This window comes from Chelonoidis abingdonii, chromosome 11 (assembly GCF_003597395.2).
Source record: "Chelonoidis abingdonii isolate Lonesome George chromosome 11, CheloAbing_2.0, whole genome shotgun sequence".
Lineage (NCBI taxonomy): Eukaryota > Metazoa > Chordata > Testudines > Testudinidae > Chelonoidis > Chelonoidis abingdonii.
Window position 1 is genome coordinate 46957281 of NC_133779.1, and position 14882 is coordinate 46972162.

At 50.9% G+C, this 14882-nt stretch overlaps 1 protein-coding gene across 11 annotated transcripts in view; it reads left to right on the forward strand.

Annotated features, from left to right (window-relative positions):
- Positions 1–5706: 5706 nt before the first annotated feature.
- The window catches only part of ARHGEF11 (Rho guanine nucleotide exchange factor 11), a 76565-nt gene continuing 67389 nt past the window's right edge, over positions 5707–14882 (forward strand). For all 11 annotated transcript variants that reach the window (XM_075071057.1, XM_075071064.1, XM_075071061.1 and 8 more), the window contains exon 1: positions 5707–6895. In XM_075071057.1, the coding sequence (XP_074927158.1) occupies positions 6861–6895 (35 nt within the window). In that variant the 5' untranslated portion in view covers positions 5707–6860. The remainder of the gene's footprint in view (positions 6896–14882) is intronic.

Genomic DNA, 14882 nt, shown 5'->3' on the forward strand with positions numbered 1-14882 from the left:
AGCCTCAACGAGACCCGCGACCAGCTAATGCGCCTCTGCTGCTCGCTACTCGCCCGACGAGTCCTTTACCGTATTTTGGGACTCTCGATCTTAATATTAATCTAAGGCCTTTTCCATATATGACCATTAGAACCTGCTTGGTCCCAGGACCCGAGAATAAGGAGTCATGCATGTGCAAGTGGGCTGAGTACAAGGGTAGCAGTTTATGCAGTCATTCCTAGACTGTTCTTGGCGATGTGATATCTAGTAATGAACACTGGGCACATCACCAATACTCACACCATCCTTGAGATCTAGAACAGAGCAAGGACGTGTATCCATGCCATTAATGCTCTTACCCTGCAAGTAGTGGAAGTTTAGGTTGGATATTGTAGAAAAAACGCTAATTGAGCAGCTCCTAAGGCTAATCCTCCTCCTGCAGGGCGCTTGTGAAGGCGATGAATGCTGGATACACTAAGGGTAGGTGGATTAGAGATGCGTGGAGCGGTATTATCCGTCGAAGATTGAGTTAGAAGATAAGATGCAAAGTCGCATTGACCAAGCCGCACTCGAGGCTTAAGAGGGTATTAATTTCAGAGTGGTATCAATGATGTTACTGGTGGAGGACTTCAAGTGCTGGGTGTCAGAACACGTCTACAGGAAGATTAGGGTACAGAGCCCATCTGCCAGACATTGTCGAAAGATAGATGGGAAGTATCAAGAATTCAGCAACACCAATTAATGACTGTCTGCAAAATTCACAATAGGGTCCTCAAGATATACTATCATTTCTAGCCTCAGAATACAAACAGTGTACATTATACCAAATAGGATGCCACACTCGTAGATTGTAATGAACTTTACAAAGACCCTTTTGCCATGAAGCAGTATTCCCAGATTACATTATATCTCCATTTACATTAGCGTATTGCCAATATAACATATAGCATCCAACATCACAGCACCACTTCACTGTACCCGCCCACTAACCTTGACATCTAACTATTTAGAGTATTCCAGTCTGCAGGGGGTAGTTCAGACAGGCAACTGGCATACTTTCGGCTCTTTGAGAGAAAGCTTCTGCTCTGACACACACTCCAACAAACCCCATTTCCTGAGCAACTGCAGTCACCCACGCCACAGACGCTGTCTAGGGACCGTGCTCCAACTCACAGTCTCCGGTGTGTACCGCACGGATGCCTTGAGGTACCCCGGACTGATAGCCGTGCTTCTACACACATTTGCTCAGCACACTGAGCAGCAGCCAGTGTGATGAGGCAGGCCTGAGCTGGTGATTAGATTAACTCTAACCCTCAACATTCCAGTATTGCTTCCCCCAGGGCCCTATGGTGCTCGGGCTCAGCTACAGTCTGACCAGGGCTGAGAGCCACGTGGGGTAGTACAAGCCAAAGAGTAGTAAGCTGCAGGTATTGGTGCAAAAATTAAGAAGTGAGCGGAAATGTCCCTGTCCCTTTTTGGAGCGGGTGTGAAGGTCTGAGGTCTTTTTTCTGCAGCCATATAAAGAGAAAGCAGGAAAGTCACATCCTCCATTATCCTAACTATACATTAAAAACAAGTAATATCGGCTGTTAGGAGGTGAGCCTGCCCTCCATAAGCGACCCAACCACCAGCAGACAATAAGGAAACCCGATCTGCTCAACATAAAGAAACACCTGTTGTGACACCTGATAATTATCCGGCAGCCGAATTCGCTCTCTAGTCAAACGTTGTGGCTTGGGAACTCACTCTTCTCATATTGTCTTTGCCTTTATGGTCCTACTTCTCATGTAGTGTAGGCTGCATGGTTCTGTTCGGTGTCTTATAGAGATGTGTTTTCCATCCGTCTATTAAATCTACACCACTTAATTCATTGCAAGTTAGTAAATGAGACTAAAGGAGCTGGGGTCTGGGGTTGGAGTAGAGAATTTTTTTTCTCATATTGGGATCGGTCAAAGAATTATTTGTAATACCTCGATAAATGATTTTGATTAAAGGTCAGCTTCAGCGGCTCTGGCAGATGAGCCTAGTCCACACTAGGGTAAAAGTGGGGTCAAAGGCACGTACGTCTTGGGAACATCCAGGACCACAGCCCCAGATAAGAGCTGCCAATCTCACATCTGCGACTATATCGTGCAGAATCACTGGAGTCCCCCAGGTAAGACCAGATCCCTTACTGGCCGCCACAAAAATGTTTGTCTATTGGGAATGGGAGCAAATATATGCTCAGTGTGTGTTATTCTGTTTTGGTGACTGGTAATAAAAAGAGGTAGTAGCGACTATCTCTGTGTAAGGCCTGTACTGGTAAAAGACGACCCACAACCCGCAGTGAGAGTTCACTCTGAGCCATGGAAGGTGAGGGTGGGTGCCCTTAAACAACAGACGGATGTACCACCTTGAGCCCCATAGGCAAGAGGGTACCCAACAGTGGGTGCCCCTAAGTTTCAACAGCAAGCAATAATGAAAGAGTGATCTGTATCTGGAACCCCTCGCTCCATATAACCTAAATGTGGATTCAACGTAACCTACTCTGCTAGCAGACTCCGAGGCAGTGGCAACTGCAGCTTGAAAGAGAGCCCAGCAGACATGCAGATTTAACTTCAGAGACAGCTAGTGAAAACAATAAAGCGGCAGAGCTCAAACCAACATCTAGCATTGGCTCGTCTCAATAAAGCCGGAAAGAGATTAGTGTCAGTGGTGAGTCTCCCAGGCCTGTCGTACCTAGATCACCTGGATCCCACGCAGAGGCACAGCTGGGATACTGGCATGAATGGTGCGGCAAGAATTACCAACCCTAGGGACCAAGAGTGTACGGCAGAGGGTGTCAATGTGCTCTGATTAGCTGAGGACACGACTACTTTCATAGCCCCGACCCCAGGTGTTGCCGAACTGTCTGGGAACCCCTGGCTTGCTTGCTGAGTGACTCTACACCTTGCTTGTGTCTGCATGGCCGGTCTCTGATCACAGTTCTGAGACGTGCCCTCCTGTGCCTGCTGTATCTCAGGACATCCCCAACCCTGGCCGACTCTGACATGCTCTTGCATTCCCCCATTCCTGCCCACCAACTGCTGTCACTCTGTGCAGACCCACCCATTGTGATGCCTAGGCCAGCTGCCTACCCTCGGTTCCTCAAACGGGGATTCGGCGGATCATCAGCACAGCACCAGAATGGAAGAAGTTCCTCTTAGGGCAGAAGTAGTAGCAATATTCATCCAAAGAGAATGCGGTGCCTGCCTCCCTAAGGAGCCATTGCAGTGCCGTCAGGAGAGGTGCAAGGGCAGGTTCTCGGATCACAGGCCCGCCTGGACCTGCTCCAGGATGGTTTGTGGCCTATTTTCAGAGGCTGAGAACCTGCATCCAACCTTGTGTAAAGGCGCTGGGGCTCTCACACAGCCGAGTGCAGACAGATTGGGGTTTGTGACATCCTGCCGCAACATTTGTGAGCGTACCAGACAGATCAGTCTACTACTCTCAGCTTTACCCACAATGGGACCGACGATTTCCGCAAGAGATGTTATTGAGTGTCCTGAAGTAAGCCAGGATTTAGGTCCACTGCAGGAAACCGTGGAGGCGCTTTGCTCCACACACCATTGCCATGGACTTTCCAGAAAAATCATACCTGACCCCTGTAAAAAAAATCACACTCTGTCCCCTGCCCGCCATTAGTGGGTGTCTGGGCATAGGGGTGGCAGGGGGGGGATGAGGGGGAGAGGCAATGAAGTGCCACTCTGCTTGGGGGCACAGTAGTGGGTCGGGCGAGGAGCGAGGCGGATGCTGGACTGGGACCGAAGAGGAGGCAGGAGTTAGCACGCACTACGATGCTGTGCTGAGGGGATGTTACAGGGAGTCTCTGCGGCTAGGAGCGGCTGTGCTGAAAGTGTAAGAAGACATGGACACCAATCCTGGGACTCATTTGGGCCTCCCTCTACTCCGTTTCCTCTGTCATGGAGAGTCGGAATTGTCACGACATTCCAGCCGTTGGCCTAGCCCAGATCCCATGGCACTCAATTCATGCTCGGTGAAACGGCAGGGGTCCTTCTCCGGAGCCTACTGCTATTGGCTTGAGCCCTTAGGAAAACAACTGAGGGGATCCTGCAGCTTGCTTCTCTCAGCCCACAGCAGACGCTTCAGCACCAGCCTTGAGCCCTCTGTGATCACTCACTTACATTCAGCTCAGAATTCCACCCAGGGGCCCGTCCCCGGTCTCAGCCTGCACCGACTCCCACGACTCCCAAGCGCTGCACTGGGAACGAGGACGCTCTGGGAGATGGGGGGCGCAGGCAGGGTGCCTCTGCCAAACAGAGACCGGCGGGCAGACGGGGGGTTTTTTGTATGTGAGTCCCAGCAGAGCAGTGCATCACAGACACCCCACTCGTTCTGAGCGTCTGGGAGAGCGAAACGCCCCCAGAGAGGGGACAGGGAAGGAGCGGGAGGTTCCCAGCTCCAGATCTGCCTGGACTCCCACAGGTGATCGTGATGGGGAGCGGGGAGGTTTCCAGCCTCTGTAGACTCAGATTGCCCAGCATGACCCACGGTTTGAGGGGTTCTGTTCACCTGGAGTCCGCCTGGGACCCATTCCCTGTACAAACCCTCATCCTGAGGATAACCCTGGTGGCCCACACAGAAGCGTGAAGTCCAGCACGAGTGAGTAGCCTAGTCCACCCGTGAGCCCTTATCCGACGGGCCTCCCAAGCCCAGCTGCTGTCCTACCCCAGGGCCTGGGGGCTGGTGACTCCAGCTGCCTCCCCCCTTCCTGCCCAACAGCAGCAGACTCACACTTCCCACCCTCCCAGGGTCGTGCAGGCAGCAGTGGGATCCCCCCTCAGTACCTCGTGCCCAAGCTCTTGCACGGAGACACCTTCGCTCTATATCGAGGCCTGGGGTAGAGTCAGAGAAACATGGACCCTGAATCTGTTCCGCTGGGCCGCTAGGCGCTTCTGTCACGCACCTCCAGGCTGATTGAAGAGATTGGGGCAGCGGACTCACTCTTACTCTCTCCGTCCTCATGGCTCAGTGTCTCCCTAGGCTCTGGCTTGTCCCGGGAGCTGGCAGAAACCCCTGGGCTTCACCCCAAGCTCGTGCTCTCTGCATTCCCATGGAGTGAGCCGTTGTATTCCTCCATGCCAATCTCCTGGGCGGCAGAAGAGAGTCCGCCCCGACCAACGGAGGCGTGTCAGCTGGACCCGGGGAACCGCGTGTTCCACTCCCCACCCTAAGACCCCTCTGGGGGGGCTGAGGGTGGGGGTCTCTGTGGCACCCCAGGGAAGGGGGGGCTGTGCCCGCTCAGCAGCAGCAGGAGGAGGGATGAGCTGGGGGGGCTGAGGGTGGGGGTCCCTCTGGCACCCCAGGGAAGGGGGGGCTGTGCCCGCTCAGCAGCAGCAGGAGGGAGTAGCTGGGGGGGCAGGATACCAGGCAGCTCCTTCCCCTCCTCCCGCAGCAGCCTGAGCTCCCCCCGGGGCCCCCCCTTCCTTCTCCTGTGGGAGAGGGCGGGCGCCACTGGAGCTGGGGGAGGCTGGGCTGGGAAAGGCCGGGGCTCGAGAGCCGCAGCTAGGCCGCTCCCTGGGCAGGTTCCCAGCCCAGGGGACGGGGCTGGGGCAGCCGGGGGCTGGGGAGCGCAGGAGCCGGAGGGAGAACGTCCCTTCCCCCAGCGGGGATGCACGGAGCCCCGCTCTGCTCATTCCAGCTTTTCCCTGGGGTGCCCCCCTCCCTGCCCCTTCTCGCAGTGAGAAGGGAGAAAGCAGGAGGCGGGACGCAGGGATAGACAGGGACCTTTCAAAGCAGATTTGCAGCAAGCTAATAGCAAGAATTGGTGCATTATTTTTTCCTCTTTTTCCCACTGAAGGACTCAGCCAGAGCAGGAGCAGAGAGAGGCAGGGAAGCGGATGGGAGAAGGGAGGAAGAGAAATAAAGAAGGAAAGAATCTCCATTTCGTGCAGAGGGGGGGTTGCAGGGACTGGTGCATTTTACGCTGCAAGGGAAAAGATCTTGGGGTTCAGAGGCAGAGTTCAAGAAAGGGGTCATTAGGCCTGCAAAGGTGGAAACTGGGGAGTCTGTTGAGGACCAGACAAGAACTGCTGTTTATTTGCAGGGAGCCTGTGGATTTTTTGCTTTCGTAAGCTGGGTTTGCATGAGCTGGTATTTGATTTTCAGGGTTCGTTTGGTTTTTTTTTTAAAGGAAGAAACCGATTTGTGTCAAGTTTAAGAACCTTAAAATGCAGTTTGGGGGGTTAAAAAACTAGGAATTTTTTTTATTTAATTTTTTAAGGGTTGAACTGGACTCAGAAACAGTGTACATATTATTGTATGATTTTTATTGATTATTTATTTTTCAATGATAGCAAGGAAAGGCCGAGCTGTTACTCTAAAAGAAGTGCCAATTTGTGGAAGAATCTGAGCTTCTGGTATTTTTTTTTTTTCTGCTACAGTTTTTCAAGTACTAGGCTAGGGATTTTTTTTTTTTTTGGTCTCTGCCCTGCAAACAGAAGAACAGCTGTTAAAACTGGATTATAAGGATGTTTTTTTATCTGTGTTTTGCAGTTAAGACTTGAATATTTTGAAGAAAAACTGCTTTGTTTCCTTTTACATTTTTTTAACAGCATCTGTAATCTTGAAAAGACTATTTTTGGGCGTAATAAAAAGGCGAGTGTGTGTTTTAGTTTTTTTCAGAAGAAAACAGGAGGGGAAAAATTAAAAAAAAGAAAAGGAAAAAAAGGACTATGTTCAGACTCCAGCTCAAGATGGACCTGCAGCTTCCAGGATCTTGATCTGTTTTCCTCTTCTGGAATTTTTTTTTTTCTGGGAGGGTGTGATTTTAAAATTATAAAGGCAGTCAAGAAAACAGAGATTCCTGGATTTTTGGATCAGCGAAGAAGACAAGAAGAATCATGAGTGTGAGGCCTCCACAGACTGCACTAGACAGGTATGTGTGTGTTGGGTTATTTATTTTTTTGTCCTCTTAATGCTTGTGATTGAATATCAAATTTAGTAATGCTTCTTTGGGATTTTGATTCATTTTTCTGGGCAGGGCTTGTTTTGAATTGAGCAAACTGGCTACTTTGCTAGTTTGAGTGTGATGCAAATGGGGGGATTGTTGGGGGCTACTAGTGCTGCTTCACAAATTGTGTTTGGGGTGTTTTTTGTGCCTGAATATATATGTGTGTGTGTGTGTGTATATGAGAGAGAGAATTGGTATGTGGGCTGTGAGGATTTGCAGGCTGGGGGAATGCCTTGTTTGTTTGTCCACAGCGGGAATTGGGTATGTGGTTTTTCTACACAAAAATGCTTCTAAATAATTTTACTCTCAGTACACGAGTTGCTCCCTGGCTGGGTCAACCCCTCCTCCCCCACTGATCCTCCAGCTTCCTCTGTTTCCATCTCCTATGCAGACTGCAGTGGGTTGTGGCTGGGCCTAGTTTAGGATGAGCGTTATTCCATGTATGGTACCCAGGTTCCTCTGCAGACTGTGTGGTCACTTGGTAAATTACCTAGATAAGCTCCCCTGGAAGAGGAAATGCCCTCCCTCTCTCATGCACCAGGTCAGTACCTGATCCTGCAGTCCTCACGCAGGCAAGGCCCCCACTGGAAGTTAATGGGAGTCTTTACTGCAGACGTGACCCGTTTAGCATGGTCTCTGGTGCCTGGAGGAAGGTTGTTGCAATCTGCCAAGTGATGTTGGGGGGTGTAGATAACCCAGGTGGCAGGTAGGGTGTAGGCAGTGAGGCTGGCTGCTGTAGTGGGGTGGTGGTAATGGATTGGGACAGTGCCATCCTTGCTGGGGGCTGGGGAAGGCCATTGGATTGAAACAGAGGGGAGAGAAGAGCTGGAAGGTTACCCCACCACCACCATCTCTTCCTCAAACAAAAGTCCATGCAGAAAACATTGCACCAATTCTTTCCTGGACTGCAATATTCTCCTTTCACCGCTGTCAATGGTTGAATATTCTCCAGTGTGGAAAGAGATGAGATAAAGCAGGTATTTTAGTGCATGCTGCATGCTTGAGTTGTATTTTTATTTAGTTTTTGGTCCTATCCCTTTCTGTGCTGCTCAGAGGATTTTTATCAACGCACTCTCAGATTTCTCAGGGCCACCCAAGCGGGAGCTGATCCATGGAGTTTAAATCTCTCACACGTTTTCTAAAAGTTGATGATAATGAATAGTATGGTGCGTTTTTAAAAATAAACTTTGCATCCTCTGAGGAACCCCACTGTGCCTAGAAGTTACAGGCTAGGCCTGCATGTTCCCCCTAGCAGGTGCAGTGTTTACTACTGCAAGTAGTCCCACTCAGTAGCAAGCACTACTCCAGCTAGGTAAGGTCACGCCTACACTGTAGGTGCTGCAGCTAAACTGCTGTAGTGTAGATGCTTCTTACAGGGGCCAGAAGGGGTTTTCGGTCGATGTAGGTAATCCACCCCGTTGGTCGGTGGTAGTTAGGCGGAAAGAAGAATTCTTCTGTCTACATGGCCGTGTCCACACTGGGGGTTAGATCGGCAGTCAGGAACGTGAACTTTCTGAACCCATGACAGCCGTAGCTAGGTCGATCTAACTTCTACGTGTTGACCAGACCTCTGGGTTTGGAGTGTTAGCTTCATGCTGAAATGCATCCACCTCTAGGGTGGAGGATGTTAACAGCCAATGGTTAGAGGCGAAGAACAAACCCCTTATGAAAAGTGCCACAGGACCTTCGCGGCGCCTACAGCACTGTCCCTGCTAGGATTTGAAGTGGCTTGTATTAAGCACGCTGCAGCACTGGTGTCTCTGACACCTGCCTTTGGTAGCAACTGGCTTTGGGCTGGTAGCTTTACTTTTCCCTGAGCAGTGTTGGCTGTGCAAACAGCAATGGTCTTTCTCTGGCCGTTCAAGCTGAGCTACTCCTGTATTAGAACAAATACAGATTTTGATTAGGCAGGTATTAAACCCTGATAAGTTGGGGCCTGGTGATTCATTTACTTACTGATATTTCTCTTGCTTTCATTGCCATAGTAGCCAAGTTCCTGCAGGCAAATGAAATCACAGCCAGAGGTGGGACCCCATCCCCAGGTCAGATAATACTGTGGGCAAGCCAGAGGGGCTGGCTGGGGGCGTTACGCTGACAGTTTGAAGCATCTAAACCACCTAGAAATTAAAACCTTTCTTGGCTGTGGTGGGCCCAGAACTCTGTGTCTGCAGGATTTCAGCTGTCATTGGAGCTCCTAGCACTCCTGGTTATGATGATACAGCCTTGCAGCTGCGACCCTGGGCCGGGCTGTTTGAGTCTGCATGCAGGCTGCCCCTGCGCCTCTGCTGATGCCCAGAGCTTTCCGAAGGAGCTGTGTGATTGGCAGGAAAGCGGTACGGTGCACAGCTGGGATTGGGACCCATTGGGCAGCGGCCGCATCTCCAAAAGTCCCGCTGGCTTCTTGCTGCTGCTGAGGGATGTGTGGGAGGCTGGGGGTTGCAGGAAAACACCCTGCAGCTGTTTATGGGGTAGAGGACAAAGGACCCCAAAATGGAGTAGAATAGTGGGAGCCTCCCTCTCCCTCAATCCCCACCGGAGCCAAGATACCGCGGAAGTGGGGAATGATAGGAGAAAACAGTGGATGCCTTGCAGACGCCATTCCAGTCCTTTTTACGTGTCCCTGATGGCTTCTGTGCCCATATTCCAGATTCACCTGTGGCGCTTTGCCACAGCAAGCTCTGACATTGGGGCATGCGTCAGGGTGCCTTTTTGTTCCCAACAGCAGAGGCCCCAGTGGCCAGAGGCTTCTGAGAGAGGAGCACGGACAGCACCTGGGTAGGCATCCCAGAACCCTTCCCAGTAGCTGTGGGTAGCAGGTGGTCTGAGGTTTTCACTCCAGGCCACAGGAGGCTATCAGACATTCCTAGCATTTGTATCGGCCCCTGGGAAGGTTAGTTTGTTTGGTTTGTCCCTGCTGATGTAATGTGCACTGGCCAGCCTGTTACATTCTTCCTCTGATCGAAAGAAGTTCATCCCAAGCCTCTGGGGCCTGCAGCAGTTTGAATCCTGGAAGAGACCCTGCTTATGTGATGGCCGACACACCGGGGATTGAACTGGGTGTCTCCAGAGCTGTTACAGCTTGAGCCAAAGAGTGAAAGGACTCTAGGAGGGGCTGTACCAGGCTCCTGTCCCTTGTGGATCAGGCACAGGGTTGCTCTCAGGTACAGCACTATAGTTTACTCTGTAGGACTCTCTAGCCAAGACCATAAAAACCTCCGTTCTGTCTGCTTTGCAGGGGTTGTTGCAAACCTTGTTAATGTCTCCTCTTCCAGTTGCATGGCGGCCTGGATGCTGCTGGGCTTCCGCCCTGTGCCCTGCAAACAGCTCCAGTTCCAGTAGTGCATAGCTGGCGTGAAAAACGCAACATCAGTGTAGCACCCAAGGGCGGCACGCCTACTGAAGCGAGCTAGTGGAAATACCCCTCTAGCTCAGCTGGACGGTCACCTGCCTGAGATGCCGTTTTCTAGTCCTTCCTCTGGCATCTCCTGCCTGCCCCTGGATATTGGTGGTTTGTACTGCTGTAGTGCTTGGGAGCCCTAGACGTGGACCGGGACTCCAGCACGCTAGGCGCTGTACAAAAAGAACATTGACAGGTGCGTGTTCTGCCCAGCTGGGGTGCACGGGGCGCAGCATGCCTAGGGAGTTAAAGGAGAGTGATTACAGAGCGGCTGGCTGCCTGTTGCTCATACTGGGTCAGACCAATGGTCCAGCTAGCCTGTCTTCCGACAGCGGCCAATGCCAGGTGCTTCAGATGGAGTGAACAGAACACGTAATCATTGAGTGATTCGTCCCCTGTCATCCACTCCCAGCAAACAGAGGCTAGAGACACTCAGAGCATAGTGTGGCATCCCTTGCTAATGGCCCATCCTTCTCGGTGCCAGTAGGGCACTGGTGGCGAGGGGGGCATGATGCTGTCTGTGCCCTGCTGGCGTGGGCTGGTGCAGGGGGCAAGTGACGCATTGATAGCACAGGTTCTGGGGTAAGCCTTTTCCTTCAGAGCTGGGGGTTACCGTATTGCATGATAATCCTTGCACAGCGTTTCTCGTCTAGGGATCTCAAAGCACTTTCCGAAGGTCGGTTTGGGTTAACTGTCCTTAGGTGGTGGAGATCAGACAAATGAGGAAACCCCTTGGCTCCACGCCATATAGTGGGGCTCGCAAACAGAACCCAGATAGAAACAGAAACCTTGATCCATAGCCACTAGGTCGCACTCCCTCTTGGAATTGGAAATAGAACCCAGGAGTCCTAACCCAGCCTCCTATGCAAACCGCTAGGTAAAGCTGCTGCCTTGAGACTGGGTTGTATTGTAGAGTTGCAAAATCTACTGCCCTAAACAGCGATGGCTCCTTCATTACAGGGAAAGGAAAGTGTGGCCAAATATAGAAGAGAGAAATAACAAGGTTTGTTCCTCTGCTGTTCAAATACCTTTTGCTTGTCACGTAATGAGCTTGTCAGGAAGCTTTATGCCCCGATGAGTTTGCAGTTTCTTCGGGTCTCAGTTGGGGAGGGATAGGGCTGAAATGCAGCTGTACTGCGTGGCCATGATGATGGGCTGTCAGTAGGGGGATAAGGAGGAGGGAAAGAGTCCTGCCCTTTTATCCTCTGCAGGTTTCAGTTCCTTGAAGGCTAATGAAAGCAAAATAATCGGCTGTGATGTCTGCAAAGCACTCTGCAATTTTACTAGTTAAATCTCCACAGGAAGTGGCCCACTTCTGCTCCAGCGCCGCAAATCAGATTAACTGTCTGTATCAGACAAGCATTGGAGGGGGTGGCTCAGCAAACTACGCATCCGTCTCCATGGAATCATGGGTTCAAATCCGTGCCTGGGTCCTCTCAGCTCTTCATCCTTACAAGGTCGAGGAATTCAGCTCCCCGCTGGCTACAGCGTAGGAGACGTTAATAAAACAAGATCTGGACTCTTTCCCCCACACGCCCAGGTGTGAGAGGGATGCAAAGGTGATTCTTTTGTAGGAGAATGGGATTGGTCCTGCCTACTGCCACTGTCGTGCTCTCTACCAGGGAATTGCTGCCCTCCACCCCAGAGCTGGCTGTCTTTTTGGTGCATATAGATATTGGTGCTATGCTGAGCTGGCAAAGTCCTGGGCAGAATCTCATTAAAGACCAGTACAGAATAATTGCGTGGTGTGTGAATTTGATCAGGAATCCCAGCAGAAGGGCTATCGGGGTGGGATGGTATTTCAGTTTTGGACAGGTCAGTGGTGCTTTATTGGGCCCAGAGAGGCCTGCTCAGTGGAAGATCAAGGCCCTATTAAGGTTTTTGCTTGCTAATTAACCTTTCTGGTGGCAGGTAGTTCCTTTGTTTGGCCTTGATTTGGGCCCTCTATTCTGTACTCCACAGAACCTCTTACCTTTTAAATACGTGTAAGTTTCTGTTTCTTCTCCAGGCCACAGTTAGCACTGGGATGATGACGATATTACCCTAGCTCTTATGTAGTGCAGTTCACCAGCAGATCTCAACGCACTTTGCAAAGGTCAGTATCACCATCCTCATTTAACTGTGGGGGAAACTGAGGCACGGAGAGAGGCTGTGATTTGCCTAAGGTCACCCAGCAGGCCACTGGCACAGTCCAGAACAGACCCAGGTCTCCTGGGTCCCAGGCCAGTTCTCAGTCCCTTCGGCCACACTGCCTTTCCATCAGCAAAAGTTGTATTTCTCCCCTGTAGATCGTCTTATTTCTCTCTCCCGATGTGGCCTACTGATCTGAGTGCTGCTTGGATCAAAACCTGTCTCTAACGTGGTGGCCTCAGGCACTTGTGCCTCTCCTTGGTTTTGGGGAGATCAGTGCCTTGCAGCAGGGTCATGGGGACCAGTTGGTAAAGGTCCTTGGATGGAAAGTGGCAGAGTTTGATGCCCTGAGTGTGGGAATTGTCTCTTGTAAGATGTTGTACCGAAACCATGAGAGACAAGGTACCTTCACCCAGGGTACTAAATAAATCCTGCTCTGCAGCCATATTTAGTGGCTCTGAGGTTGAAGATGTGCATTGATTATTCTTGTCCTTTGGGTCTAATGACAGAGACATGAGCCAGAAGTCTTGGTGAGCTGTTTTTTAATTTTACCCGTTTTGGCTTTAATGCATTGGGTCAGAATAGATCAGAGTTTGTTCCTGCTGCAGCGGATTGGAGTGCCAGCTTCCACACCCTGGCATGCACAGTTGGGAGGACCCTGTATTGGCAGCCGCTTAGAATGAACCTTCTGTCTCAGCACATTGTGCCCAAAAAATGAAATAACTTCTGTGAGTAATTGAGGGACAGAGGCAGATTGTTCACGGCATGGCATGGAGAGACGCTCGGGATATCAGATTGCAGTGAGTCGTTTCCCTGTTCTGCTGGTGCTGGCCTCGCATCACCCGCTGGAATCCCTAGTTAGCCGGTTCTTTATCGTCTGTGTTACGGTATCGCTTCCCACTTCTGGGTGACAGCCATGTGGGTGTGACATTGGCACAGCATTGTCTCGTAAGAATGAGCCTGCTTCATTCATACCAGCGAGTTCTGGGCGTGGAAACTCCTCCTTCTCGGCGTGCCTTCTGCAGAGAACAAGGTTTCCTTTTCCCTCTCCCATGGAAGAAGCTGGGACCGGGTGTTGTAAATATGGCCTTAGAAGATTTGACACACACTGGAGCAGCTCCTCATCTTTTTGTTGTTGTGGCTGGATTCTGTGATGTTGTGCCCATTGGGAAGATCTCTGGCAGGCCTGAACTTCCGTCGAGGGCCGAGGGCCCTGATCTGGACACTTCTAATGTGCCCATGACAGTGGAATCTAGGCACCATCAACTTGCTTCCACTCTTGGCTTTGGTTGGAGGGTCTTGCCTTCGTAGCCTAGGAGATTCAAGCAGAAATGGACCAGCAGCTCAGCAGCTGATTGTGCTGCTGTTGGAATCTGGCATTTTTCACAGCAGGTGTACAGTTGATACTGGGGAACACACCTCCCAGTGACCCCGATCCAGCAGTCCAAAGGAGATCTCTTGTAAAAAGCGTACACCTCTTTAACCTCTACATCATGTACGTCCCTGTCAGAGGTGGGACTAGAACCCCAGGAGTCCTATGTTCTGTCCAGGTTTGCTGTTGATGGTTACTGGGCTATGGGGACTTTAACCTCTAGGTGGCTGATTTGACTGTAGCCCAGGTGAGTGGTGAACATCCCCCCTGTGCAGAATGTTCAGTGGGTCTCTTCCTCCTTCCCAGTAGCCACACAAGCCCGTCGCTACGCTGGCAGTAGCTGGACATCCTTGTTACTGAGCGAGAAAGAGTGCATTTTTGCCTCCAGAGCTGTCGTTCTGGGCGCTTTCATCAACCCTAAATTCTCACTTTTCAAAATAAACAAACCAGGCAGATGCTGGTTGCGTTATCCTGATGCAAGGTTCTTGTTTTCCTGCTGAGAGAGAGTGTGTGTGTGTTGTGGGGAGAGAGCAGGTATTTGCTGGGGAAAACCACTTTCTTTATGTAAATTTCTGATAAACCGAAAAAACCATCGAGAAAGCTAGCAATAAATAGAGTACGTCTACACAACGGAGATGATAACCCCATCTTGCAGAGACAGCCTGTGCTGATGGAAGTTGGTTTTTTGACGGCATAGGAACACCTCCTCCCCAAGCAGAAGTTCTCTTCCTTCAACATCTGTGTCCACGCTGGGAGTTTGGTCAGAAAGGCTGTATTAGTCAGGAGTGTGTTTTTTCATACCCCTGACTGAAGTAGCTGCGCTGGTATAAATTTCCAGCATAGACCTAGCCATAGCTTGGGAATCTAGGCTTTGCTCTGTCTAATTAAAACCATGGTCCCTGCAGCCTCTGTCGGTAGCCAATATATGATGCTTAGGAGTGTGAGGTTGTTGGTTAAGGCACCTGACCAATCCAGCCTTGCTGATTTTTCCCTCTATTGCAGTCAGCTCGTGC